The 27,700-nt window shown below is 54.5% G+C and overlaps 2 protein-coding genes across 2 annotated transcripts; one reads left to right on the top strand and one right to left on the bottom strand.

The window, feature by feature from the left end:
* The first annotated feature begins 349 nt into the window (after positions 1-349).
* PIP4K2B (phosphatidylinositol-5-phosphate 4-kinase type 2 beta) lies at positions 350-24,120 on the top strand. The gene is made up of 10 exons (XM_086766558.1): positions 350-593; positions 9,622-9,719; positions 11,333-11,429; positions 14,681-14,833; positions 15,562-15,708; positions 16,077-16,115; positions 17,454-17,567; positions 17,847-18,105; positions 18,498-18,601; positions 19,310-24,120. Exons 1-10 carry the CDS (start codon positions 417-419, stop codon positions 19,388-19,390), a joined length of 1,269 nt encoding a protein of 422 aa, XP_086622684.1. The 5' UTR covers positions 350-416; the 3' UTR covers positions 19,391-24,120.
* A 388-nt stretch (positions 24,121-24,508) lies between these two features.
* PSMB3 (proteasome 20S subunit beta 3) lies at positions 24,509-27,210 on the bottom strand. The gene is made up of 6 exons (XM_086766615.1): positions 27,126-27,210; positions 26,664-26,848; positions 26,174-26,281; positions 25,624-25,801; positions 25,268-25,362; positions 24,509-24,629 (listed from the first exon to the last, which is right to left on the bottom strand). The coding sequence occupies exons 1-6, from the start codon at positions 27,126-27,128 to the stop codon at positions 24,581-24,583; spliced, it is 618 nt and encodes a 205-aa protein (XP_086622741.1). The 5' UTR covers positions 27,129-27,210; the 3' UTR covers positions 24,509-24,580.
* Between the last annotated feature and the right edge of the window lie 490 nt (positions 27,211-27,700).

Here is a 27,700-nt window from a genome sequence, read left to right as displayed (position 1 = left end):
GCGCTCCCGCTCCTTGGCGGCCGGGGTTCCCCCTCCTCGGCGAGGACATGGTACCTCCCGCTCCCCGCCTCCTCAGCCTTCCGCCATCTTGGCGCCTCCTCAGCGCGGGGCCGGAGCGGGCTCGGCCGGCCGCGCGCCTCCTCCTCAGCGGTGGAGCGAACCACTGCCGGGGCGGGGTGGGGGGGGGGGCAGGGACGGAACCACTGCGGCAGCCGCGGGGGGGGGGACGGCGAGGGGGAAGCTAACGGGCCGGGCCGGACCCACAGGCAGGGGCTGACGGGGGCGGGCGGTACCACTGGGGAAGGGAGGGGGGCGTGTGCCGGGCCGGGCGGAACCATGCGGAGGCGCTGGTAGGGGAGAGCCCGCGGGAGGGGGTTCGGTGCGGCTCCCGGGGCCGCTGCCGGTCCGGGTCCGCCATGGCCTCGAACTGCGCGGGGGGCTCGTCGGCGGGAGGCGTCGGGGCGGCGCTGGGCTCGGCCCTCAGCGCCAGCAAGACCAAGACCAAGAAGAAACACTTCGTCTGCCAGAAGGTGAAGCTGTTCCGGGCCTCGGAGCCGCTGCTCAGCGTCCTCATGTGGGGGGCCAACCACACGGTGAGCGCGGGCCCTCCGCCGGGTCCGGGCCCTCCACACCCCCTCGTACCGGGCCCTTCCCCTCGGCGAGCGGCCTCACCCCCCGGTCGGGCCCTTCCCCGCTCTCCCTCAGGCGGGGCCTTTTCCCGCCCCCCTCAGACCAGGGCCCTCGCCCCCCCGGCCAGGCGCTGTCCCCCACACTCCCTTTCCCCCTCATTCGCAGCCTTCCCCCCTCTCTGGCATCCATCCCCTAATCCGGGTCCTTCCCGGGACGCCCACTCGCGGGGCACCCCTGGGCCAGGCCTGGCAGATGCCCGCCGCGCGAGGGGGGGTCTCCGCGGGGTCTGCTCCTTCCCTTGCGTGTCCCTGTCCCTGGCGGGGTCTTTCTCCTGGGGCTGGGGCTCCTTCCCTGGAGCGTCGCCATCTCTGGGCGGTTTGGGCCCCCCCGGGTCACGGTGTCCCTCCCAGACACTGTCGTCCTGCTGCCTGCAGTCGCTTTAGGCTTTCCTGCAGCTGGATCCTTCTCTGGCAGAGCGTTCCTGCCCCCTCATGCCCACCCGCCTGTGTCCGCTTCCCCGGCACCCTCCCCTCTCTCCCAGGACTGGTGATGCCATTTTGCTTTGCGTCCCTTCGTGCAGGGTGCTGTCACGCTGGCACACCCCCTCTCTGGCACCAGAGGCCCTGGGGACGCTCACTCGACACCCGCAGCGCTGTCCCCTGTCACAGCCCTTGGCTTTCTTGCTCAGGGCAATCCCTGTGGCCCCAGGGTGGAGAGGGGACTCCCACCCAGAGGTCCCCCACGCGCAGTGACAATCCTGTTCCTTGGCTGGCTGCGTGAGGAGAATTACGTGTGTCTCTCTTCTCCATCTCGAAACATAAAAGGGTCTTTTTGGCCCCATCTGTCCAACCTCCGACGTTAGGCTTCAGCTACCAGAACTCAGACCCCCAGACTCTCGGCATTGATTTTCGGGAGTCTTAGGAGGGAGCTGGGAGGGGGTCCCTTGGACGTGTCAATGAAGGCTCAGCTCCTCGATCCGCCTCCTTTGGGCTTCCAAAGACTGTCTTTGTATTTCTCTCTGGAAACTTCTCCCTCGTCTGTGATGGCAGGCACAAACCTTGTGCTGGGATTGATTTGCCATTGCTCTCTGGATGCTGTTCTGGGAGAATATTCCGGGGTCAGAGAGTTCAGAAACCTTATCCCTTCCTAAATTAATACGCTTTCAGGGCTCAGACGCCTATTTCTCAAGTGGATTAATGGGTGTTTCCTAGACAGTGAAAGGGATTGAGGTTTAATTTCTGCAGAAACAAATAACGCGCACACAATTAGAATTGCATTTCTAGCTTGCCTGGTGATGGAGTGAAAGCTCCCAAATGTAGTTCAACACGGCGCTGTCTCCGAGTCGAAGGATGTTCCCAGTGCTTGCTGCGCAGAGCCTTGCCCAGGAAGCAGGATAATTAATTTAATCAGGCTCTGATCGGTGGTGCTATTAGGAGCCCTGAAGAAATGGAAATTGGTGGGGTTCTTCTGAGGCTCATTTGTGGCCTCTTCAGGACAGTTGTTGCTTGGTGGCAATCACTTCCCCCCACCCCTCAACCGTCTGGGTACTCGGAATCTGGCAACTTTTTTAGGCACTGGATCAGGACAGTGTAACTTTTGGAGCATTGGCTGTGGAGTATTTAGGCGAAGGGAGGAAGGCAAGCTGACAGTTCTGTATGGATGCTGAGCTAGTAATGAGATGATATTGGATGCACGTTGTGAGGAAATTGCTGCCAGGAAGGAGGAGGGTGTCCTGAGGGGCTGGGAAGAGGGGGCAGAAAACTTCGGCTGTGACCTCCTCCCCCTTGGGCTCCCCCCAGGATTTCCCAGCAAATCCTTGCTGGTTCGTTTTCCCCCACCTCCCCACCACTGCTCGGGGTTTGCGTTTGGGCGAGCGCTGCGAGCGCCCGGGAGGGCTGGTGGCTGGCGTGTGACCGCGCTGGGAGCTGAGGTGGCTTTGTTTGCTCCACGCGCGAGCAGCTGCTCGTCCCGCTCCGTGTGTGGGAGATGGTGTCGGCGCCCTGGTTATGTGGGAAGTGGGGTTGCTTATGTGCAGATGAGGCTGGGCAATTTAGAAAAATTTTCAGGAGTATCTTTGGACTTTTTTAGACGTTTTTCTGGGGGGTTGTTTGATGTTTGGCTTCCGGACCATCCCTTGGCCGTGTCTGTGGAGGCCTGCCTTGGGATCCCTGCAGCGGGAGCGGGAGAAAACTGCGGTCAGCGCAGCCACGAGGCTGTGCCAGGAAGGTTCTGTCAAAAATCCTTGCGTTTGAGATGAACTTTTTCATGGACAAATCAAACAACCAACCATTTTGTGCAATCCACCATTTCTGTGGGCCGAAGACGTTCCCCTGGGTCCGTTAACCGCGTCTGGCAGCCGTTCGGCCCTGCCTCGTGTTTAAACAAGCTTGTTAGCAGCTGGTGGGATGCGTCTGGAGAGGATCAGGAGCGGTGATGTTAGCACACTAGGAACGGTTTCTGGAACGCCAGTTCTGAGCGGGGTGTTGGCTGTCCCGGTGGTCCCCAGCCAGCATTTGGGCCGAGGGGATCTGGGCCGGGGTGGGGCTGCGGCTGGGGTGCGCAGGGCCAGCCGTGGGTGGTGTTCATCTGACAGCTGCGTTTTGAGCTGGGAACCGTGGAGGGGAGAGGAGAGCTCGTGTAGACGGGAGAAGAAAGTGGAGTCGCAAGAGGCTCGCCCTTGGTTTCCGAGCTCTCTGTAAGGCGCTGTAAAATTCAGCAAACCTGGAGATGGTTCCTGGGGAAGCTTTGCTTGCGGCTGCTGTTGTCATGGCGTTGGAGGAGGAGATGCAGCTCCTCGGTGCTGGTTACATGCGCGGTGCTCCACGCACGTTCTGCGTGCCCTGGCTGGACGCGTGTGTGTGGGAGCTGGCCGGCGGCGGGGCGAGTCGTGGTGGTTCTGGGGGGAGAAGCCATCTCGCTCTGAGTGGCAGGATGAACGCGGCAGCGTTGTGTGATGCTCTGGAAACCATAGAAACGGTTGTAAGGTGCAGATTTTTATACAAGGCACCGGGATCCCAGCGAGTTCGGGGCTTGCTGGAGAGGTGACTCCTGTTTGTTTGGTGAATGAACCGCTGAGTTCGTACGGCCGTGGCGGTGCTTCTCTAGGTGGCAGCTCGTCAGCTGGGAGCCATCCCTGGAGCTCTGTAGGTGTTGGCAGGGGCAGGGGTGGGCACAAACAAATCCCATTTCTGTGGGAGCGGGTAGATCTCTTCTGCCTCCTGCGCTCCAGAGGCTCCTGTCGCTGGCTGGAGCACCGGCCGATCCCCCAGGACCTTTCGGAGCGGTGCCAGCCGGTACAGAACACAGCTACTTAGTATGCAAGTGAAACAGCAGAATTGGGATTTGCAGCACGCTTCTCCCTTCTCTGCAGGGCTGGTTTTGGTGTTGCCGTGTTAATTCTAGCCAGAGCAGCATCTGCCACGTATCAAATGTTGAACTCCCACAAACCGGCCCTGGCACGGGGCGCACAGCGCGTACTTGTCCCTGCCGGCGCTCGCTGCCGGCTGCGGCTCGGATCGACCTCCGGAGAGCGCAGCGTACGGTGGTGGGGACGGCAGCCTGCGCCAGTGACGGAGGCCGGTGGCTCTGGACCTTCCTATCCCGGGACCCTCGGTTAAAACCGAGATTCCAGGGGCGCTTTTCCTTCTCGGGGCGTGCAGAGAAAAGATTTCCCTGGGCAGGTCAGCAAGGCAAGTGGGGCTCAGCTGCCTGCCGTGCCCCTGCCTCCCGTGGCCATGGGTGGGCCGCTTGCCCGTTCCGTTCCTCGGCTTTTGTCTGAGCCGCGGGAAGCGGGGACTCTGCCCGTCTGCAGGCGGGCCGGGAGGACGGGTGGTTTCCGGCCGTCCCAGGCCGTGCGGATGCGGTGGGTGACGGGCCGCTCTGCGCCGGCGGGGCAGCAGGGTGGCACTGCTCCTCTGCCTGTGACGCAGCTCTGCCAGGACACGGGAGCACCTTCAGCAGGCTCCGGAGGACTTTGGGAAGAGGTGGGTTCGCTGTCACGAGGGGATGCTCTTTTCCCCTCTTAAAGCGTGCTAGTGTCCCCAGAGCACTGATAGAAATTATTGACTGCAGGAGTCATGCTTCCATGGCGTTGCATGGGGGTTTCGTTAGCTTGGATACTGATTAATCATGCTCTAATTCATGGAAAACAGTATTTTTTTTTTCTCAAACCGTTGCCCAGTGCCGTACGCTGTTAAGCAGCGGCGAAGTTTTGCTGCGGGTGTGGGTTTGTCTCCGTGCTGGTTCCGGTGATGTTCCTGTGTCTTTTACTGCTTCCCCAGAGCATGATAAAGTCTAACTAACGCTAGCAGAGTACTTTGAGAGGCCTGATTGAAAGGCTCTGAGAGAAACAAGGTGTTTTTATTTTCCTGAGCAAATTCCTGTTGTAAAGAATCCTAGAGAGTAGACTCATGCACTCCATCATCTGGATCTTGTTAGTAAACAAATTGCGTTTTCCCATCAATTTACTAATGGTAATTGCCACTTTGAGGCTACAGTCAGGTTTTGAAACAAAATTATGCCTGGCCCGTTCGTTCTAACAGCTGTCCCTGAATGACATGGAGTATTGATGTGTCTGCTGTCGACAAAGGAACTGGCTTTGGTGGGGAAGACAAATTATCGGCTGCAGATGAACCCAGGATCGTCCTGACTGGTGTTGCTCAGGAATTCGGGTGACTGGGAAACACAAGCTGAGCAGGCAGAGGAGCTGGTGTTTCTCCGGCTCCGTAAGGCCAGGAGTGGCTGCCGGCTTCTCAGCGCAGGCAAAAGTGAATTCTGCCGACGGAGGGTGGAGGGCCCGGCCGCTGCCGCGGGAGCAAGGGGAGAGCTGCTGGCTGGGGAGCTGAGGCACGGCGGGGCTGAGCTTGCTGTTCCTCTGGCTCTGGGCAGATGGGGAGGAGGTTGGGGAAGAGCCTTCCCTCCTTCGCCTGCTGCTCTTGCCCCGAGCCCTGCTCCCTCCTTCAGCGGCATCTGGCTGCCCTTCCCTCCGGGCCCTGGCTGGGCTGTCGCTGCTGCGACACACGGGGCGGTCGGCTGCCTCGCCTCTCCTCGCTGGGGCAGCCCCAGACACGCCGGGCGGCTCGCCGTGCTTGGGAAATGGCTCCTTTGTTCTCAGCGCATGGTGGAACCAGCGCAGAAACGTCAAGCAGCTCTTTCTTGGTGCCCCTGCTGTTGCCTAGTGAAGGTGTCTGTGGGTTTGTCCAAAATGTGCCTTGGTTTTAAATCCTCGCGCTCCCCTGGGAGCCTCCGAGCCTGATGCGTGTCGTGAGCCTTTTGTGTGGCTGACCGGCACGTGCCGTTCAGGCTGCCTCTGGCCTGCGGAGGGGCAGGACCGGTGCCTTGTGTCGCTGCAAAACGCAGGTGGCCGTGGCAAACCGCGCTTCTTAATGGTGCTTTCAGCCCTGGACCTGTCCCTGTGAGAGTGTCTGTGCCTTCTGCTGAGTGGGGGAATGGAAAACTCCTGGCAGAAGAGGACGGTGCGAAAACAGGGGCTTGTTTTAAAGAGGATTCAAAGGCAGGTTAGGCCTAAAAAGCTGGATGATGTACAGAAAACCACCGTCATGCTGGGGCTGGAGGCAGGTACCTGTTCTGAAGAGCTTGTGCTCTAAATCAGCTGTTCTTGACTTTTCCCACTTTGGGGATCTCTGAAGCCTTTGCAGTGGAGGTGTGGAAATACCACGGGCACAGACTGCTGCGCAGCACGGACCTGCTCTCTGCAGCTGCTCTGCTTCTCAGAACAGCCCCTGACCCCTGCGGCGAGGGACCGAGGCGTGAGCCTGCGCTGCTGGCTGCTGCCGCACCTCTGCTCTCTGCAGCTGCCTCTCCCGGAACCAAGACCCAAGGCCAGGATCTCGCTGTCCGGCGCGTGGCCGGCGCCAGCCCCGGGGATCTCCAGAGCTCCAGGTACAGGCAGATTTCTGCAGCTGGGTGACGCCTCTTTGTGGGAGGCAGACGGGTCAGGCCCGCGGGAGCGGGCTCCCCAGGACGCGGGGGCTGCTGGGCACCTCGCTGCTGTGCATCTTGCCGTGACCTTGCCTTCTGCAGCATAAATACAGGAGAGACACGCTCTGCTATATATAATCTGCTACACGCCTCTCCCTGGGGAGAAGGCGAGAGAGCAGACGTGTGCCAGGCGTTAGTCACGTTGCTCTCGAGGCTGCTCAGATTCCACCACGATAAGCGCCGGAGAGGATCCCTACGGAGCGCTGCTGCCTGCCGCTTCCTTTGGGCGAGGCCTGGTAGCGTTTCGCTTGGCACCGCGCTGCGGGATCAGGCTCAATAACGCGTGGGAGGGGCACCGGACGCTGAGGGCTGTACTGCGAGCAGGGAGAGTTTGGGATATCCCTTTTCCTAGGCAGTGTGGGGGCTTTGCAGTCCTCTCTTTGGCATCCTGAGGAAAGTGTGGAGCATGGGAGCACGCAGTGCACATCCTTGCTTAAAACACCAAACAGATAATAATTTGAAAAACCAACAACAAAATAACCCCCTCTAACCAAAACTGCGTTTGCTTTCGGCTGATGTCGGGAATAAAGGCCCAGGGGCCGTCTGCCCGAGAGCGGCCTTGTGCGGTGGAGGGCAGGCTGGCAGCGCTGGGACTGGAATGGGCCGTTCAGTTCTCTGACAGCAGTTCCAGTCCCCAGCACAAATCCCTTCCTTCTCCCCAGCTCCTCCAGAGCCGTGATCCCGACGCACCCAGAAAGCTCTGCTGTATGCAACTGGAAGAGGGGAAAGGCTTCTGCAGGGGGCATTTTTTGGCTGTTATATCTTGGGAAGAGTCGGGGCGTGTTTCAGATGAGACGAGGTGTCCTGGCGCACCGTTTCTGCCAGTCAGGCGACGTGCAGCAGGTACAACGTTTGCTTTGAGATTTCTGCTTTGGCGGAAATGGGGCCATCCAGAGACAGCCTGACAGCTCCCTTTGCTGGCATTTGTTTCTGGATTTCTGGCAGGGAGGAGACAACCTCCAAATCGCTGTTCCCTCTCAGCCGTCAGCACCCTTCCTCTGCTGTGATAATAGCTTGTGGGTGCCTTACCCAGCACCGCGCAGAGGCTGGAAGCAGGAGCGTCTGAGGAGCTGCGCTGCCGGGCTTCCCCTCCTGGCAGACAGCAGTCATCAGTGTCTGGAGGCAGTGCCTCTTTCTTCGTACAGAGCTCGCTGTTTTCTCTTCCCTCCTTCACCCTGAGGGAAAATCAGTGCACGGGGCTCTGGGAGATCCCTCCCTCACCCGCGGTCCTCCTGCCTGTTCTCTCTTCCAGGAGCGGCTCGAGGAGCGGCTCACTGCAGGACTGAGCCTCTAGCCTAAGCCGGGGGCTTTGGCCTTCCTGCTCCGTTGCGGTCGCAAACGGCGGGAGGTGTACGATTATTTGTTCATGCGTCTGTGCGGCGTTCTCCGTACATCCCAAAGCACTTTGTGGGAGTGCTTGGTGCTCCTTGGTGCTGCTGCGAAGTAAATGCTGGGCAGGGCTTTAAGGAGCGTCATCTCTGCTCTGCACGGAGCAGTGTCCGGTTTGCTTTCCACTGCTCTCTTGTGTGGGATGGCTGTCTCTCAAAATAGTAATCTTCTCTCTTTGCAGTGCGTGTGTCTCTTTCCAGTCTGACGTTTGTTAAATCTGCTCTGTTTTTTCATTGGTAATGATGGAGAAATGATATGAAAAATGCGTCCCTCCTCAAAGGCTTGCTTGTGTCGCGGGGCAGCCCGCTGCACATCGCTGGAGCTGGGACTTCTGTGGTGCCAGCAGAGTTGAATCGTGCCGCAGATCTCGCTGAAGAACGGCTCCCTCGCGCCTGCTTTCATCTCTGCCTCCTTGGAGGAGATGTGGCAGCAGCTGTTGGGCAGTCCTGCGCATCCTGTTGTGTGCAAGGAGCGCGGAGTCCCCGAACCGGAGTCCGTTTCCTCAGGCTGACGCCGGGACCCCGTGCCCGTCAGAAGGGAGGGCTGCGTGCTCTCCAAGCGCGCTGGGAGTCACTGGGCTGCCTGGGGCTGTGGCGCTGGGAACGCACCCCCGGCCTGACTCCGGGCCAGGTGCCGCTGCTGCCAGCGTTGCCTGCTTCTCTCCAGCGTTACCTGCGTGGCACAGTGACGACGGGAACGGGGTTGTCATGAACTGCTTCCCAAATGCAGCGTGTTCATAGCGCTCAGTTAGATGGCTGGTGTGATTTCTCTGACGTTCCTGTGGATGAGCGACGCTGGGGCCGTCCTCAGAGAAGAGAGCTCAGAACGTGCTGCCTCTTGGGTGCTGGCACGTCCTTGTCAGTGCACAGGCCTCTCTGGAGCAGGGAGCCAGATAGAACCCAGAGGTGGATTTTTTTTTTTTTTTTTTAAACTATTGGTGCTTTTGCTGCTAGGTACTGTAACATGAGCCTGTTTGTACAGTAGTAGCTGAACGTTCATTCTTCTATTTCCCCGTGTTCCTGTGGCTGCTACACATGACTGAGGAGCAAAAACAATCTCGTGGAGTGACTCATCCCTTTGGAGAAGGTGGGATAAGAGCAGCCGGAGACAGCAAGCGCAGAGACAGCATCCACAGGAGAGCTGTGCTGTGCTGCATCAGAGCTCCTGAGCCTGTTCTGGCTGGCCACCTTGAACGCTGCGGTCATCTGTGATTTGTGACAGTGGGAACTGGTTAAGAAACTGGCTGATGCAACATGTCCTAAATAAAGGCAAAGGTGATTTATTTAAAACAAAATCTGCTGTTTCTTGGTCGGTAGGTTTGTCTCGGTTCTAAGCTGTGTCTTGGGGGAGCGGTGGAAGGTGAACAGATGAGGGAGCTGGGGCTGGCTGGAGAGTGCTCACCACAGAGTTGAATGAGATGCTGTGGCCTGTAACCACAGTGTTCTCCTGGTGGCTTCAGCACAGCGAGTTGCTCTGAAAGTCTAATGGGTTGTATTGCTTCAAAACGAGCTTCTGGGGCATTTGTGGTCCGGTAAGTCCATTGACGGTAACCGCAGGGCAGTGGACCTTGAGTTTTGAGTCTCTGTTTCCGTTCTCTTCTAGATCAATGAGCTCAGCAACGTTCCCGTCCCCGTCATGTTAATGCCCGATGACTTTAAAGCCTACAGTAAGATTAAGGTGGACAATCATCTATTCAACAAGTAAGTGGGTGCTTCCCAACTTGTTTGTCTCTATAATTAGAGCTCTTTGCTGTGGGGAAGCTGGCGTGGTGAAGGCCTCTTGGTTGGTTCCCTGGGGTAATGCCAAGAGGCTCTGGCATGGCTGGATACATGCCCAGTCTGTGCCCAGCCCAGGCCACTCAGCGGGACGTGGCAGGAGGTCACTGTCACTGAGGTGCTCTCTTTGTTCACACCCTTTGAGCGACGAGAGGTCTGGTAAGGCCAGGCTCAGAGGTGGCGCTACTACAAAGCTAGTTACACGCAGGTATTCCCTGAACGTGGCAGAAGGCAGTTGTTTTAGGGTTCACAGAGTGTGACTTGTCCAGAGCCCTAGAGCGGAGTTTGCTGCGTGTCTCGGTTTTGCATAAAGCTGATGCAGGACTGTCCCTTGACTCCTGCTGTGCCCTGTCGGGGGGTCCTGTCCCAACCAGCAGGACCCAAATCCCAGGACCATGGAGGAGGGGGCAGGAGTTTGCTCTCCGTGATCTGCCAGGCTCCTTGTCTCTTTGAGACTGCTCACAGGAGAGAGCTGTGAAGCTGCATTATACCCCTGGGGTTTGTATGGAATTACCCCCTTCCCCTGTTCCCAAAAGATCCGTTTTTGGAAGCCTTTTTAAAGCTGTGGTTGTGACCGGTGCTCAGAGCTGCGTTCTCCACCTGGCTCTGTGTGTGTGGGGCTGCAGCGCTCCCTGATTAAAGCTTCGTTTCACTTGGGTTTCACAGGGATTAGCTTCTGAGAGTGGGAGTGTGATTCAAAAGTTTGTCTTCTCTGGCACCTACAATTTGCAGGATCTGCTCTTCCCTCTTCTCCTACGTAGATTTTTGGTTTCCCACATAGCGACGCAGAGGATTCTCATTGAGAATGAGCTGACAGAATCTCCCACTGTGTCCAAGCAGGACCATCTCCTCTGCTTCCCGCTGGGCAGAGTGGGAGCTCTGGTGGGGAGTGGCTGCGGCACCCCCAGCGACGGGGAGTGTTGTCTGTTGTCCCTGCGCTGTGCTCTGGGGAGGCCCCGCTCCCGGCTGGCCAGGCCTGGTAGCAGAGCCTGCTCTGCGATGGTTGAGACTGGTCTGGAACATGCCAGACTGGAGCTGATTCACCCCTCTGCTTTGCGTTCTGGGTGAGATGCTTTGTCTTGTGTTGACCTTTCTTTTGACGCACGAATGATCTGATCTGATCTGAAATCACAGCCCCCCCTCGCCCTTTCCTCCAGCTTTTCCTCTTAAACAGTAACAGTGTGTTGCAGGGGGCAGCTGTGTTACTGAGCGGAACAAAGCAACAAAGGAGGAGGGAAGAGAGAAATTACTCTGTCAAACCTGTGCTTGTGGCAGGGGAGATGGTTTGTTCAGGCAGACATCCTCATCCAAAGAGCCTGTTAGTCAAAAGCTGGGTCCCGCAGCCGTTTCTGTGGACAGATGATTTTTGTAGGCAGGAGGAAGCTCCCCTAACGAGGGTAAATACCTGCAGAACAGAGCCCCTGTAGGTGGGAGGGGGCTCGGATATCCTCAGGGGGTAGCAGTGAGGTGGGGGATGATTTGAGTTTGATTTCACAAGCTGATCGTTGCGCAAGAATATTTTTTCTACTTTGCCCTAGGGAAAACTTGCCGAGTCGCTTTAAATTTAAGGAGTATTGTCCACTGGTGTTCCGAAACCTCCGAGAAAGATTTGGGATCGACGATCAAGACTACCAGGTACCGTCTCTTCTCTCCCTGCCCTCCTAACACCTTTCCCTGGGACGGAATAACCAACCTGGCAGAGAAACCACAGTATCAGCGTTCTTGTGTGGTCAGTTTTTATGGGCTTGTCATCGTGGTTCGCGTGGTTTTACCATAACCCCGAGGGCCCTCGGCAGCGGGGTGGGCCTTGCTGCGCCAGGCACCGGGCAATTGCAGAATGAGAAGATGGTCCCTGCTCCAGAGCACTCACAGTCTCAGCACAAAATAAGAGGCAGCAGATGGTAGCAGACAGGCGGGAGCGCGAGGATAACAATGATCTAGTGCAGAACATCTGCAAGGAAAATGAGTCTGTCGTGTTTTCACAGATTTGGGTGCTGCTTTCTTAACCCAGTGCATGTGCCAAGCACTGGTGCTGTTGAACTGGGTTTATCACGGTGGCTGCTGCGCTGGGACGTGTTCCTGAGGCCAGAGACCCAGGCTTGCCTTGGAGGGGAGAGACATCTTCTTGCATTCATACCGCCAGGCTTAAATCCAGCGAAAGAGAGATGTTGCAACTCCTGCTGCTGCAGCAGGGCCGCCCGTCCACGAGCAGCTCTTAGCCTTACGCGTGCGGGAGATGCGTGGTAGCAGGCTGCCTAGAGACCTCCTAAATGAGGGAAAAGCCAGCACAGAGAAGAGAGCGGCTTTGATAGCCGCGTGGCCTTTGGCAGGCTGAGTGTCAGGTAATTAAACCCAGTGTCTCTGGCACTCGCTGCAGTTGATAACGGCTGGCAGTGCGCCAGCACCGACGGGTCGAGGGCTTCCGCTAAAATATTCCCTGGAATCCGCCAGCCTGGAGAGGCGCTGGCGCTGCAGCGGTGGTGAGTGGGGCAGGCTTCTTGCTCTCTCCTTTGCTTCACGTGCAAGCCCAGCCGTGCTCCCTGCTGCCTGCGTGGTGGGGCGAGGAGATGGGAGCAGAGCTGTTCCTGCTGATCCCACCAAACGGCTTCCTTCTGGTAGCGTGTGTTTGTGCTCGTGTCCACGTGCATCCGTGTGTGCCCCTTCCTCACGCGTGTCAGAATTCTCCCTGATTAGATCATTGCCTGATCCCCCCTGTTTCAAGGTTAATGTAGTGAAGAGATCTGTTTTCTAACTCCAGCTGTGGGGCTTATTGCACTGGTGAGACACTGGATCCAGTTTCTGGTCTGGTGTGGTGTGGGGCGAGGAGCAGATGTGTAGCACCTGCATCCCAACATCTGCCCCGTGTTCTCCCTCTGTGAGAAGGGGTGACCCCTGAGGATACCGGGATCAGTGTTGGGGGCTTTTTGCTTCGGTAACTGTGCCTCGGTTGTCTCTCTCCCGGCTACCAGGACAGCCTGCTCTCAGGCGTGCTGGGCGCTCTGAGGGTGTTCGCTCAGAAACACGTTTTTTGAGCAGCACTGACAGTCATCTTTGCTTTTCTTCTGCAAGCATACACAATCTTGTTGGCTCTCAGTACCTGGTTTATCCTTTACCTGTTGCTCTGAAGGATTCCTTTTCCCATCGCTGTGGTAGAGCAGGGTGGCTCTTTAAAAGTGTCCCGCTAGAACAGACAGCAGAAAACGTTCATTGAGCTGAATTCAGGTGGGTAAAATGGGATGGCTTGAGTGGGAGTCGAGCCAGGATGCTAAATATAACAGCCGGTCTGTGGAAGAGGTGGGAGTGACAGGAAGGGAACAAAGTAAACCTAAGAGCTTTGAATTTGGTAATGTCCATATGTGGTCATGGTTTCTGCTTCCCATCTCCTCCAGAAGAAAAGCTCTGTGGTTTTGAGGTGAGGGGTGATTAAACTCTGTAGCACAGACTCATTTGCAAATGTCAGCAAGAAGCCAGGGGTTTTTTGTTTGCCTTTATTTTCCTGACGGTTTCCAAAGCCGCTGGCAGGAGTAGAGTTTTTCCCCTGCTTCATTAAAGTTTTAAAAGCTTTAAATGCTTCATTCTGAAAGGAGAGCTCTCGGCTCGCTTGCAGCGTGACATGGTAAATCCCTCCTTGCGGCAGGCTCTGCAGAAGAGCAGGCTCCCTCTGCCGTCCGCTCTTCAGAGAGCTGCGGAAGAGAGAGCGGTGTAACTAGTAGCTAGAAACGTACACTACGAGATGCGTTGTCCGGCCCCAAGACCCTGAGAGACAGGATGCCTTGAGCTAACGGCCGCCATCCAGGTGTCACTACCAGCGTGGTTCGGAGCACAGCTCTCGGCTCCCCCCGTCCGCCTGCGCCGGTGGCATGGAAACGCCAGTGAGAGCCTGTTCTGTTGGTTGACAAAATGGCTTCTGAGCAGACACTGGTGACTGGGCTGGTGGAATCGGAAGGCAGTCGCTGGGACTGGTGAGGAGCGGGAAGCTGGCGGGCTGCTTGGGTTCGTCTGGAAGGTGCAGGGAGCAGTGACTGACAGTGCGACAAGGCGCACAGCGCGTCCCCCTGCCTGGGAGAGGCATCGGAACAGAGAGCTCATGCGGCTCAGGGAACGCGGTAGATACTTGCTCTGCAGTTTGCCTGGGATTTTCCACTTGTCCTGCAAGTATGAGAAGAAGCTGCAACGTTTCGTTGCTAAGGGTGGAGACAGGGATAGAAAGACAGATGCTGCTGGTTGCCGGAAGAACAACCAAGCTATTTATACTCGGAGTCCCTTTCGTCCACTTGTAAGAACAGCAGAGGCTGAGGGTGGCTTTTGGTTTCAGGCCGACCTGTGAAGAATTCCCAAACAAGAGACTTTAGCCAGTTCAGACTGCTCTGTGAGGGAAAAGAAGGCAGGCTGTTTCATTTGGTTTGTTCTGGTTTTCCTTAAATCTTGGAAATAACCTGTCTGTGCTTAGGTTTCCACGGGTAAATGCTAAGAAGTCTTGGCCTGTGTATACAGCCTTCTTTACCCATTGGTAAAAAAAATCAACAATGCAAGCCAGGTGTTGGAGGACAACACGTAACAAACAGGGGCCTGGGTGAAAGCTCTGAACTCTGTGTGCAGACTTCTGACAATGGGGTTGACCTCGGTAGTGCTGAGCACTCAAGGGTGCCCGTATCAACGGTGACAGCTAGAGTGTGTGTGCAGGCGTGCTCTGAAGCTCGGCCAGGACACCGCCCGCGTTACGAAGGTGGAACACGCAGTCCCTGAGCTGTCTGTTCCAGGGCCAGGCGTGGAGCTGGCCCCAGTCACCCGTGTCTCACCTGCTTTCCAAGACTGCTTTTCTTTGTTCTCTGGGGAGATGGCAGCTTCTGCTTCTCCTCCCCACGTTTTTGTTCTGGTTCCCTCAGAACTCGGTGACACGAAGCGCGCCAGTGAACAGTGACAGCCAGGGCCGATGCGGGGCCCGGTTCCTCACCACCTACGACAGGAGGTTTGTCATTAAGGCGGTGTCGAGCGAGGATGTAGCAGAGATGCACAACATCTTAAAGAAGTACCATCAGGTACGGTGAGTCTGGAACCCTGGGAGGGGAGGTGGCAAACGCCTGGGGGAGCGTCTTGTGATTCGCTGGGGACTGGAGCTCGGATTCGCAGTGTGCAGCCTGGCAGAGCTCGCAAGTAGCTTTGGCGGAAGAAAGCAGTGTTCCTTAGCATCTGAGAGCTGCCTGCTTCCTCGCAGGGCTGAGCCCCTTCACAGCGCATCCTGCCCCTCCTGTCAGTGAATTGTGGAGCGTTGGTACCTGAGATCTGTAGACGCGCTCCTAATTCAGTCCTTTGAATCGCTCTCCAGCGGGACCAGAGAGGAGACGGTCACATGCAGCAGGGAAGGGGGGCACAGTGGGAACATTCTGCCCTGGTCTCTGTTATCTGCCACTCCATCTGCTCTTTACTTCCAGATGCGCTAACGTAACCGCGAGAGGTGTGTTAGCCACCGCCAACACCAGGCTGGCCCCGCTCGGGCTGAGCTACAGGCCTGCACACCTAGCGGGTTACAGCAGGCTGGATGCGCGCATGCAAGGGCTCAGGGCTGGAAGAGTCTTACAGTGCCCTAGCTCGCTTTTCCTGAGGCCCTAGGAGCCATTTGCAAGCCTCCTTTCCTTTCACATCAGTGTCAGATGGCTGGAACTGGAGGCTTTGCCATCAGCTTTTTGCTGAGCTTGTGTTCTGCCAGAGATGGGTTTGTGTGACGGTACTGTCTTCCTCTGCCCTTCCCTTCCCCGCTCTCCTCCAGTTCATAGTGGAGTGTCACGGGAACACGCTCCTGCCCCAGTTCCTTGGCATGTACCGGCTCACCGTGGACGGAGTGGAGACCTACATGGTGGTTACCAGAAACGTGTTTAGTCACAGGCTGACTGTGCACCGGAAATACGACCTGAAGGTGAGCGTTCGGAGCGCGGTCGTGAAGCTGAGAGCTCCTTTTCCAGGAGGCGGGGGTTCGTCTTTGTACCGCTGGCTTGACAAGGTCCCAGGCTTTGCTTTTTGTTCAGGGGGATTGGGCTTAGGGGGGATTAGGTTTTGGGGGCTCTGGATGGGGCTTCACTTGAGGCTCAAATTTTGCTCTATTCCCCCATCCCAAGTGGCCTACAGTACAGCAGGGAGATCTGTGAGTAATCTCAGACATGAAGAAGGGGTTGAGCACTGATTTTAAAAACACTTCTGTGATTTTTCTGCGTGGAGGAATTGTCAATGGATTCTTTGTGAATATGAAAAAGTGCAGTAATGCTCTTTTCTTTATTCTTTTATCAGGGCTCAACAGTATCCAGGGAAGCAAGCGATAAAGAGAAGGTATGGACCGTTCCTGGCCAGCCTGTCCTTCCTGGTGGTTGGGAGCAGATGGGATCCAGCCGACTTCCCTTTTCCAAAGGGATATTAAACGGGCCCTGAGTGATAACCTGTTTCTGTCCCACCTCTCAGGCTGTGCCCAGTAATTGCTCAGGAAGAGATGGTGCAGATCTGGGGCTGCCCTACCCTGCTCTGTTATGTTGATGCTGCTGGGGTGGGGGAACTTCTGGGGGACAATCCCACAAGTAGCAAGCCCACGTTCGTGCAGTGGTGTCTGTGGAGGGATTTTTCTGTAGCACTCTGTACCAAGCTGAGTCAGGTCAGCAGTCAGCTTTCGCAACAGATGCTTTTGTAAACCAGACCAGCCCCTCTCAGGTTCTTGGCGTACCTCAGCGTGTTTGTGAGTTGGGTTTCTGGTGCCGTTAGGGGAATGTGTCACTTAGAATCCTGCCCCTGCAAAACTTTGGCTGTGATGCTGCCATGAAAAGGCCGGTTGAAATCGGAGCAGTAACTCATGTACTGCATGTTTTGCACATGCACATGGGATTTTCAGGTTTGAACCGCAGAGTAAGTCTGCTTCAGCCTGCCCTAAAATTAGATCTCTGGCATGAGCCAAAGAGCTCCCGTTTACACGGAACGCTCTGGCATCACAGCACGGCGTCCTCGTGCCCAAATGCCCCTGCTCTGCTGACTGTTTACTCCGTGGCTTTCTCTGCTTATGCAGTTGCTCTCAGACCATTCATAGCAAATCTGTATAAAGCCACCACACGCTTATATATCGTTCTAAGAACAAAATAATTTCATTCCCAGTTGCACAAAGGGGTTGTATGTTCTTCCATATCCTTGAGAAATCCTTAGGGCCTGCTGCAAGCAGATCACTCAAAAAGCAATGGTTTTAATTTTTTCCTCAAGTCCTTAGGGAAAGAAGCATTTTTGTTCAAGCCTTCACCCCTTCCCCCCGATCGGAAGCCAACAAAGTGCATTTATTTTCTATTCTGGGAGCACTGGTTGGACCATCTCTGGCTGGAGCCCAGCTGTCAAGCTGTCAGCCTGCAGCACATCCTCTTGGCAGTCTTTAAAGCTGAGTTACTCTCTGTGACTGCCTTCAGTTTTCCCCTAGGTCCAGCTCAGCACGTGGATGCGTTGACAAGTACTGCGCTCTGCCTGGTGTCACTCTCGTGTTTAGTGGACAGGATGAGCCACTTCACCTTACAAACAGGCGAAAGATCCTGCTGGAGTTCGGAGTGTCTGTGCAATCAGCGTATTGCTCGTGGATCGCTGTACCAGCCCTCTCATGAGAAGCAGGGGTTTGGAGAATCTGACATGGGCTTTTTGTTGCAGGCCAAGGATCTACCAACATTCAAGGACAACGACTTCTTGAATGAGGGTCAGAAGCTGCATGTTGGAGAAGAGAGTAAAAAGAACTTCCTGGAAAAGCTGAAGCGGGACGTGGAGGTAGAGTTTCCTGGGGGAGAGCTTTTGGTCTGTCTCCCACAACTGGATCCTCACTGTGGCCTCTGGCTCCAGAGGTGCAGCAGTGACTGAAAAGCAATTCTTGCATCAGTCAGGGTCACATTCGTGAGTGGGCGCGTGAGCTCATGTGTAGATTCTCAGGAGTCTAGTAAGGGTTTGGCTCTCACCACAGCCCTTTCTGAAGGAGGTACTGGCAGGTTAGGCCTGAGGATTTCTGATCCCACGTGAATGCGATTATTCTCACTCATCTCTTTCTCCCAGTTTTTAGCTCAGCTGAAGATTATGGACTACAGCTTGCTGGTTGGGATCCACGATGTTGACCGAGCAGAACAGGAAGAGATGGAAGTGGAGGATCGGGCAGAGGATGAGGAGTGTGAGAACGATGGTCTTGGAGGCAACCCCATTTCCTCCTATGGCACACCCCCGGACAGCCCTGGCAATCTCCTCAACTACCCTCGCTTCTTTGGGCCTGGGGAGTTCGATCCTTCTGTGGACGTCTACGCCATGAAAAGCCACGAAAGTGAGTATCGTGGAATGTTGCCCTGGAGGAGGTCTGGAGGACAGAGGAGGTGTCCCGTGGTCTCTCTGGGCTAACTGGAGTGGGAGGACCGTGCACAGAGAGAGAGACACCCTGCCAAGCATCTCTGCTTTGCTGTGCAGGCCCTTGTTGTGGGTGGTGTGAGTTGGAACGGATAGAAGTGGTGCTTGGGGAGTAGTGGCATGTTCAGACAGCGTGTGGGCCTCTGGTGTGCTGTTTCCAGTTGTTCTTCTCTTGTCTCCCAGAGCCTCCAGCTGCCTTGCTTCCTCTGCCGGTTGCATCAAAACAGATCTGCCATGTATTTCTTAGGGAGGGGGGTGCACTGGGCTTGGCTCACAGCTCAGGGTGTGCTAGCAACTCTCTTGCCTTGCTAGGTGCCCCCAGGAAGGAAGTGTACTTCATGGCCATTATAGACATTCTTACGCCGTACGATGCGAAGAAGAAAGCTGCACATGCTGCCAAAACGGTGAAACATGGGGTAAGCAGCCTGCCGCCCGCAGGGAGGGTGGGCTTTGGGGCTTTGCTTTGCCTGCATGCCTGCGTGCGTATGTGTGGTGTCTCCTGACACTGATTTTTCTACCAGTATGGAAATTCTCCAGTGATCCCGTGCCCGAGAACAGCACTTCCCTCACTTGCTCCTCCCTTTTGTCTCCTCAGACTGTCTTGGAGAGGCTTTCCCTCTGGTTGGTTGGAGACAACTTGCATTTACGTCCCGGTTTGAGAGGTGCTCGATTTCCCTGTTGTGGCACCGACAGCCCCACAGAGCGGGGATGGACTGGCTGCCGGGAGACGTACTAGCCTGCCCCCTTCCTGGGGCTAGTCCTCTTCCCTGGCAGCAATCCTGAACTTCCCAAAAGGGCTTGAAGAAAGCCCAGGTTAGCGGGACTTGGAGATTTTCATGTTCCTTACGAATCTCCTCTAAACCACACGGGAGCAAATCCAATGCTTTGCCTCAGTGGTCTGCAGAAGATCCAGCTGGAGCTAAAATCCATTTCCTTGGGGATCTCTTTAGACCTCTCTGGGTGTTGTTTTTTCCTAGAACTTGCAAATTGTCGTGGTTGTGTCCCAGCAGAGACACGCTGTGCTGACACGATTGCTCCCTGCTGTCCTCAGTCCTCGCCTTTGCCGTGCTGCAGGACTGCCCTTCAGGGAGGGTGTTGTGACTTCTCTCCTCTCTGCCTTGCAGGCTGGGGCAGAGATCTCCACCGTGAACCCAGAGCAGTACTCTAAACGCTTCAATGAATTTATCTCCAATATCCTGACATAGTCGTCTTCAGCCTTCACCGAGAAATGAGAAGAGGGGCTACTTCCCAACAGAGAACACAGCCTGTGACACTACAACAGACACTGTAGCAGCATGTGGGGTGTGCGTGTGTGCGTGCGTGTGGGTGTGCGAGAGCGCGCGTGTGCCACTGTGTGAGTTATGAGGAAACTAATTCTAGGTGCACCCTCCAACAGTCCACTTGACCCAGGTGGAAAAGTGGGTTTTTATGTTACAGAAGTGCCCAGACATAGATTTGAGGGCTTTTTAAAACAAGAAAAGTGCATTGTTTCAGCACTGCTCTTTCTAATGACATTTTCTCCTCTTTGATCAAGAGAATCCCATAGGGATGTGATACATGGCACTGTATGAAAGGGGTCGCTCTAGATCACGTTCCGTGCGAGTGAAGCAGTGCCTGATTCCACAAACTACTACTTTTTTTTTTTTTTTTTTTTATTGGACTGTCTTTACAAGAAAGACATACAAACCTTTTTATTTCCCTCTTGGTAGGAATTGGAAGGAAAATAGCTCACCATTTCAAGGACGGAAAATATTACTCTGATAAGGAGGAGTCGCTGAACTTTAGGTAAATTCAGACTGGGACACTTTATATTTTTCGGTTAATTTAAGTAACAAAAACTTTTTTTGTAACTGCACTTGATTTACAAGAAAGACGAGGGAAATGAACATCTACCAAAGACGATCGCTTAAAAAGGTGTAACTTCTAGACCCTAAAAAAAACAGTGTGAGAAGTAGTAGAGGCATTGAACAACCTCAGATAATAATGTGCTTTAAATTGGCCAGCTATGAAGATTTCGTAAAAGAAAAAAAAAAAGAAAAAGGCATTTTGTACCTGTAGATATGGGATAGCATTTGACTATCTGAAACGTTTCCCTGTGGCATCTCAGTCAGGAGTTGCCGTCTCTTAGATTACAGCTTCACCTTGCAGTTCTGCCAGTGTTAATCTAGCTAATGTTCAGTCTTCCTTACTCGCCCGATCTGCAACAGGTACTTGAATTTGTTTCCTGACAGAGGTTCTTTGGTTCGTTGGTTTATTTTTTAAATGGCAATGTGACTTGCACACGAAGGAATTGGACTCTCTACCTGTGGGAAGTGCTGGGAGCTGTGACTGTGGAGCAAGTGCCACTGCTCAAGAGGACTCAGGACTTGAGCTGTGGTTATTTTTACTCTTCTCTGCTCCATATCCCTCTCTAGAGCGACAGTCAAGGAGTGGAAATGTTTGAACACTTGCGCCAGATTATTTCCCCCCCCCGAGGAATTGGAACTGATTTGCGTGGCTGGATAACGTCCTGTTTTGTCTCCAGAATGCTTGTAATATTTTTCACAGCCAAGCTTGTCAGACTTGCGTTGGGTTTTGTTAGCTCTGCTGCACAACAGTTACAGATCTTTTGGTTCTTTTTAAAATTTTATTTTTCTTCCTAAGCAGGATTTAGCATTTTGAACAAACCTCTTGCAGTTGAAACATGTTGCTTATCTGCCTTGAAACTGTTTTCACATATGCCTTTGTTTCGGGAATAAGCTGTTTCGAATGTCTGTCCTGTGCTGTAACGCGTGCTACAGTTTGCTGTGTGGAATTTGGTCCTGTTGAGAGATAACTGGTGCTCATCACATCCTGGTGATTTCCCTAGACTAACGCTAGCTCTGGTTTGGATTCTGAATGTGGGCTTGGGGTTTTTATGTTCATACCCGCGTTCGTGATGTGAATCCCACAGGTCTCAACTCTGAAGGGGACAAAAGGGGGCTAAAGTTTCAGCCCATGAGAGTGCACTGTAAATAGAGTCGTTAAGAAGTCAAAAATTAATATTAGGGCTCATAATGGGATATGAATCTTTTTATTCATTCATGGGTCATTCCCTTTGGCGCGGGACAGATTTCTCCTGCCCGTCTCTATCCTGTGATGTGGGGGCTGACACACCGCTGTCCGGGAGGCTGGAGAGTCTCGTGTCTTAAGGTGTGTAGCTGGAAAAGCCACAAAAGAAATGCAGCTATGAGAGTACTTTAAAAAGGGAGGACTTGGAGGGTATCATCAGCTTCGTTTTATGGGCATTATATTGGTTGCTTTTCTCTTAAACAATAAGCACTTAAGTTTGCTATCAGTAGAAATTAAATACCCAATTGCTTTTTATTCTTGACAGTTTTAAAAATCTGCATTGAAACTGCAACTTTGACCTGGTAAGTTTGCCATTCTCCTTCTGGGAAACTAGCTTGCACCTTTTAAACTTTTATCTTGAAATCCTGTATTAAAAAAGAAAAGATGAGAAAAAGGGGGGAGGGAGAGAGAAGGGAGTTAGTGAACTGCAGGCATCCTGCAATGAGACACTACAACACAACCCAAAGAAAGCAGAAGAGTGAAGCTGGCATAGCTGGGAGCAACAGGCTCGTTCACTGAATTTCATGAACAGGAGTGAAATTAAGATGCAGTTAGTTCCTGCTGCAGTCTTTAGAGAGGTCGTGACACTAAGGGCTGAAGAGCAGTTACCTGTATTTTCTTACTCCGCTCCAAACCAACTCCTGCTAGAACTGAATTGGCTGTCTGGCTCAAGTGAAGCGAAAAGCCCCGTAAACTCTGCTCACTGCAGCACTTCCCCAGTTCTGCCACTTCTGTCAAGTTGCCATACTGTGTGTATTAAAGTAATTAAATGCAATTTTCTCACTTAATGATGTACTACCCAGGTATGTAACTTTGTTTAACCTAAGCATTTTGTATATTGTTTACATTTTGAGAGGTAGCATTATGTTTAAAATGCTAATTTTTGTTTCTAGACAGTATTTTTATTACCAGAATAAGAAGTGAAGCTGCAAATATTTGATTTGTTTTTAAAAGGGACTTTTTCTTTTGTTTTTGTTGGTTTTTGTTGTTTTGGTTTTTTTTTTTAATTTGTTTTAGGTCACTTTTTTAACTCAAGTATTTAAAAGAAAAACCCAGCCCTTTCAATTCTGGTTTTACAACTGCTTGTGCTAGTTTGTTGTCTGTTTCTGGTGTGAATTTAGTTCTAGTTCGCTGGATGTAGGTATTTCTGTCTGTAGCATGGACCCTGCAGAACACTTGACACTGAAGTGCATTGGACTGAAAACCACCCTCGGCTGACAGAGTTGCAGTAGGTAGGCAGATCCCTCAGATCCCAGTCAGTGCAGGATTTTTCAAGCAACTGCAGTGCAATTCTTAGGTTAACTCAAGTTTCACAAAGGAAAAAAGTCTTAGCGTGCAGTGTGTCTCTCCAGTGCCCGAAGGCAGGGTGTTTGTGTGAGGCACGAAGGCAGGATCCATGTTCTGCCTGTACTGAGGGGCTCTCCCTTCCTGAAGAAGGGCCCAATCTGTCAAAATTTAAGAACTAAAAACTGCTTTGAACCTAGACCTTACATCTTCCCCGTTGAGATAGCAGCGTAAGAAAGAGCGGCAGAGTGCGGAGTCACAGTCTGGGTGCTGTTCTGCCCGGTCGTGCAGTAAAAGCACTCGAGAACACGTTGGGTCACCCTTTGAAGGGCCCACGTGTTCACGAGGTGCCAGGCAGCACCCACCCCTGGTGTCAGCGTTGGTGTCAGCGCAAGGAAGAGGGATGGTGTTTGCTGTGTGCGAGAATGTCAGCAGGAGTTCACTTCTCACAGCAAGGAGTGGTGGGATCCTTCCCTCTGGTCTTGTACGCGCCTTTCATTGACCTGGTTTTGATTTTAAAAACTGTGATCATGAAATTCGTCACAGGGAGAACTTTTAGGGTAGTAGGTGACTCCAGATTTCCTGCGTAAATGAGGCTGCACTCCCACATCTCAGAATCCTGGCTTTGAACTGGGTTAGCCGCAGCAGCAGGGACACTGAAACACTTGAGTTGTCTTTCCTTTTCTGGGAGGAAACTCCTGCTTTCCTCGCAGAGCGCTGCCACAGCTCCCTTCAGTGGGGATGTCAGCTGGGGGCTTGCCTCTCAGCCGAAGGCGCAAGCAAGGTTGTGTTGTCGTTACGGGCCGCGTTTGTCGGGGTTGTGTCAGCCTCGCGCATCAATGCCGCCCGTCCTGTGACTGCTGTGCGCTCTGCGCAGGTGCCCCCTTCCAGCTGCACAGAGGGGTGTGTAACCTCGAGGTGGTGCAGACCTTTCAGAAGTCAGTGTGTGTGTCCTGAACCTGGTTTGCAACACTGCCTAATGGATCTGAGACAGGTCGTCCTTCAAACAGCCCCAAAAGCAGAACAGCTCTCCTTTCCCCGGCTGTCTTAATGCCCCGTTTCAGGTTTGCCTGTCAACGTCCCCTACTTCTGCAGAGCCATTCTCCAGTGTACCCGTTAGCCACTACCGATTTTCCTTGCTCTTTGAGAAGATTTTGTGTAATAGCGATGGCAAAGCTCGGGGAACCGACTGTGGGTCGTCCATCATTTTCAGTGATTTCCGTTTCCAGCACTCAGGAGCTGTGCTGTCTTTGTTTGGCTGCGCAACGCTGAACGCAGCTGGACTGAGTTGTGTCGAGTGAGCGTATTACACACAGGTCACAAAGGTGGGCAGGGCTAATCAGTGCAACTGAAAAAATGTGAATAAATTAAGTTTAATCTAAAACTTTAAAAAAAAAAGCATTCTAGGTTTTTTCACTGCTGTTTTTTAAATAGGAATTTTAAGTCCTCTGTGCTTGTCTGTTTGCTAGGAGCAGTTTGAGACACTGTTACTGTTTTGAAATGCATGCATGTTACAAGATGAGTCTCCAACCAGAGAAAAATAAAATTAAAACTTTGTGTACATCTGTTCCTTGCTGCTGTCCTCTTTAAAGTGCTCTAACGAGGTACGTGGTCATTTTCACTCCTAGATTAACCACAACTGGAAAAGTTTTTTTTATTCGTGCCTGTAAAATGGGGGATTTAAGTAAGAACTGGGTGTACCAAGCACAGGATGTCAGAACAAGCTTGATGTGACAGGGGAAGGTAATGGTGCCGTACGGTCTGAAGGAGACGCTGCTGACCTCGGCGTGCAGCTGAAGCTCAGTCGCTCACACAGATGGGGAGATGAGGGAGATGAGTAGTGGCTTAGAGGGAAAGGTGAACTCTGCTACCAGGGAAAAGCCAAGCTCCTCCTGATGGCTTTAGAGATGAGAACCTAACCCCAGTGTTCAGACTCAAGAAAAGGAAAGTTCACTACAACAGAGCTTTATTTTAAAAAAGTTGCAAGCAGACTGGGCTGTGAACACGTGAGATGTGCTGGGCTAGTCCATGCGAGCTTTCAGCGTCCTGGTGGTGATCTTGTCCTTTTCACTAGAGGGGAAAGGAAAGACTTGGTAAATCCGTGCTCAGTACCAACATACAGCTTGTCCCTTCAGTAGGAAGCTGCAGCGCGCACAGGAGTTTGTTTGCTAGTGCAGGCAGGATCGTCTCGAGGGTGGCTGTTGCAGCGAAGTGAACCCCGTCCTGCTGCCACTTCCCCCCAGGGAGCTCCAGCAGGTTCCGTAAGAGCAGTGCCTGGGATGCTGCAGGGAAACTGCACCACGAGCAGAACAGACTGCTTCAGAAAGTGGTCTGATGGCAGTCTAGAAGTTAATGTCACATCCAGCTGTGGAAAAAAGCACCCTCTCGGACAGTGCTAGCCACAGGTGAGGAGCCACCCTCCTAAATACCAATGGGCGTGCAGCCCGGGGGTCCCTGTGCAGCTGTGCAGCAAGAGTCTAACGCTAGGATTAGTTTCCCATGGCTCCTGCGGTTCTAGCAGCAGCCACAAGCTGCAACAGAGAGCGGCCCTGAAAAATAAAACACTTGGGATGGACAAAACGTTACTAAGGGTACTGCTGGAAGGGAGCAGGATTAGGGATACCCTGGAAGCCAGTGCCTTAACTGACTTTACCACACAGCTTGTTAAATTCTACCTCTGTTCCGCAGGGGAGGAGAGCAGCACTTACATTATGTGTACTATCACGCCCATTCCAGATATGGCATCTCTGTCCACTGCATTCAGCATGGCCTGCGAGATCGTTTCGAAGAGCTGATCGGGTTCCTGAGGAACAGAAGCTATTTCAGTTGGTGTAAAAGTTGAATGTTGAGTCATCAGATTTTGTTCAAAGCCCAAAGTATCATCCCAGACGCCACAAGATTTTTCCTGCAGGCTGCTGAGCTTACAGCCTGTTTGTTCTCCCACGCTCCTTCGGGAAGTACCAAAGGACAGAGCTTTTCATCCGACCCGCGTATCCCAGGTTCTCCAGCTGGCAGCAGAAGGCTGGATCCAGGAACCAGAGCCGAGCCCGGCCGCCTCACTCACCATGTCGGGCTCCCAGAGGGACTCGCACATGCCGTACATCTGCTCGGAGCAGGTGCCGCTGACCACGAAGTCATCGGTTATCATCGGGCAGCCGATCAGGTCTAGAGAGCAGACGAAGGGTTCGTGTGTTACCGGGTCCAGCCCGGCGATGACTGGTTCTGTGTAGTAGGGTCCAAACCTGTGAAGAACAACACGGCATAGAGCAGGCCAGCCACCCTGACGCAGTCCCGCATCCCGGGTAAACATCCATACACGGAAAACATCCCACAGAAGCTTTTGTGGGGGAACCTTTCAGTTCAACCTGGACGCAGCCTGCAATGGTTTTAGCAAACAGAACAAACTCGTACTGCTACAGGATTATTTTAACAACACTCAGGATTCTTCTGCAAGGAAGCTGAAGGCAACCTTGTCGCTAGATTAAAGTCTCCTTTTGCCATCCTGCAAGCAGTCTTTACAGGAGCCCTGCCCAGCCTCCTGCCTCTCTAGAATCAGAGCAAGTCCCCCAGCCACGGCCTTCGCTGACACGTAAACAGTGATGTTTGACAGTTACCGTCTCTCGTAGAGCAGATTGGAAACCATGCTCATAAAAGTCTGAGGTTTGATCTGCCTGCCTTCCTTCAGCTCGTAGAGATTCAGCCTGAACTTAAGTCTCTGGGCACTGCAAGAGATGAGAATCAGCATTAAAGCAGAAGCAGGTTCCTTTTTTCTTTCATCTTCACCCAGGCCTGAACTGTTCTGCTGCACACCGACAGACACCAGCTCCCGACGCGTGCCTGAGGCAGGTAGGAATTCCCGATGCAGCTCCTTTTGTACCTGAATTTATTAAGTCTTAGCAGTGACGCAGTCGTAAATCACATGCAGTTTTATTTCGAAATCTCCCAGTGAAGGGAGACCAAGAAAAGGAGTGCGGGCACCCAGCTATCCTACGCTCCCCGACCAGCAAAGGCACTGATGCTCAGCGGAAGCATTCGGTGTTTTCTGTAACCAGGCCTCTTACAGGCCCAGGCTGGGAACGCGGCGCGGGCGAGCGTCTCACTTACACCGTCTGCACGTCCGTGGCCAGCCCCGCCAGTCCAATGTACAGCCTTTCTCCCATAGGGAAAATCTTCTGGAAGTCCGTGGTCACCATCTGCGCCTGGATCCCGAAGCGCCGGTCCGCGGCGATGGCCACGCAGTTCTTCCCCTTCATGGCCATGACGGCCCCGCCGTTGTAGGACATAATAGACTGGAAGGGAGCGGGGCGGCGGGTCCGCGGGGCTGCGGGCGAAGGGGCCTCCCGCCCCGCGCGCACCCCCCTCCGCCCGGCCTGGCCCCGCGTCCCCGGCCACCCCGGGGCCGCCCGCACCGCTCCCCCTCGCGGCTCTGGCTTTGGTTTCTCCGTTGTTGCGGGCTCACGGCCCGGCCCGGGGGCGGCCCCGCGGGGACGCACCAGCGCGGCGCCCGGGAAGGCCCCCAGCCCGCCCGCCTCCCCCGGGCCTCCCCGGCCCCGTCCCGGCGCTCACCATGGCGCCGGCTGCACAGACACCGCCAGGCCCCGCTCCGCCGCACGCCGCTCCGCCGCTCCGGCCCCGCCGCACACCGCCCCGCCCCGCCCCGCCGCGCCGCGCCGCTGCTCCCGCCTCCCGCCTCCTCCCATTGGCGGCCGCCGCGGCCTCCCGGCGATCCGCCGCTCGCTATTGGCGGTTCGGCAGGCCGCGGGGCGGAGCTGGTTGGTTGCGGCAGACGCGAGGGAGGGGGAGAAAAATGAAGAGTCATAGTGAGCGGGGCATGCCGGGACGGGGGCGGGGCGAGGGGCGGGGCGTGCGCGCGGCTGGAGGAGGGGCTCGCACAGCTGGAGGCGGCGGGGGGCGCAGCCGGGAGTGCGCGCGGGGGCACGGCACAGCTGGAGGGACATGCAGGGCACGGCACAGCTGGATGTGCATGCAAGGGGCGTGGCACAGCTGGAGAGATGTGCAGGGCGCGGCACAGCTGGATGTGCATGCAAGGGGCACGGCACAGCTGGAGAGATGTGCAGGGCGCGGCACAGCTGGATGTGCATGCAAGGGGCACGGCACAGCTGGAGAGATGTGCAGGGCGC

The sequence above is a fragment of the Chlamydotis macqueenii genome, chromosome 25 (assembly GCF_036417535.1).
Source record: "Chlamydotis macqueenii isolate bChlMac1 chromosome 25, bChlMac1.mat, whole genome shotgun sequence".
Lineage (NCBI taxonomy): Eukaryota > Metazoa > Chordata > Aves > Otidiformes > Otididae > Chlamydotis > Chlamydotis macqueenii.
This window is presented reverse-complemented; position numbering and strand designations above follow the sequence as displayed.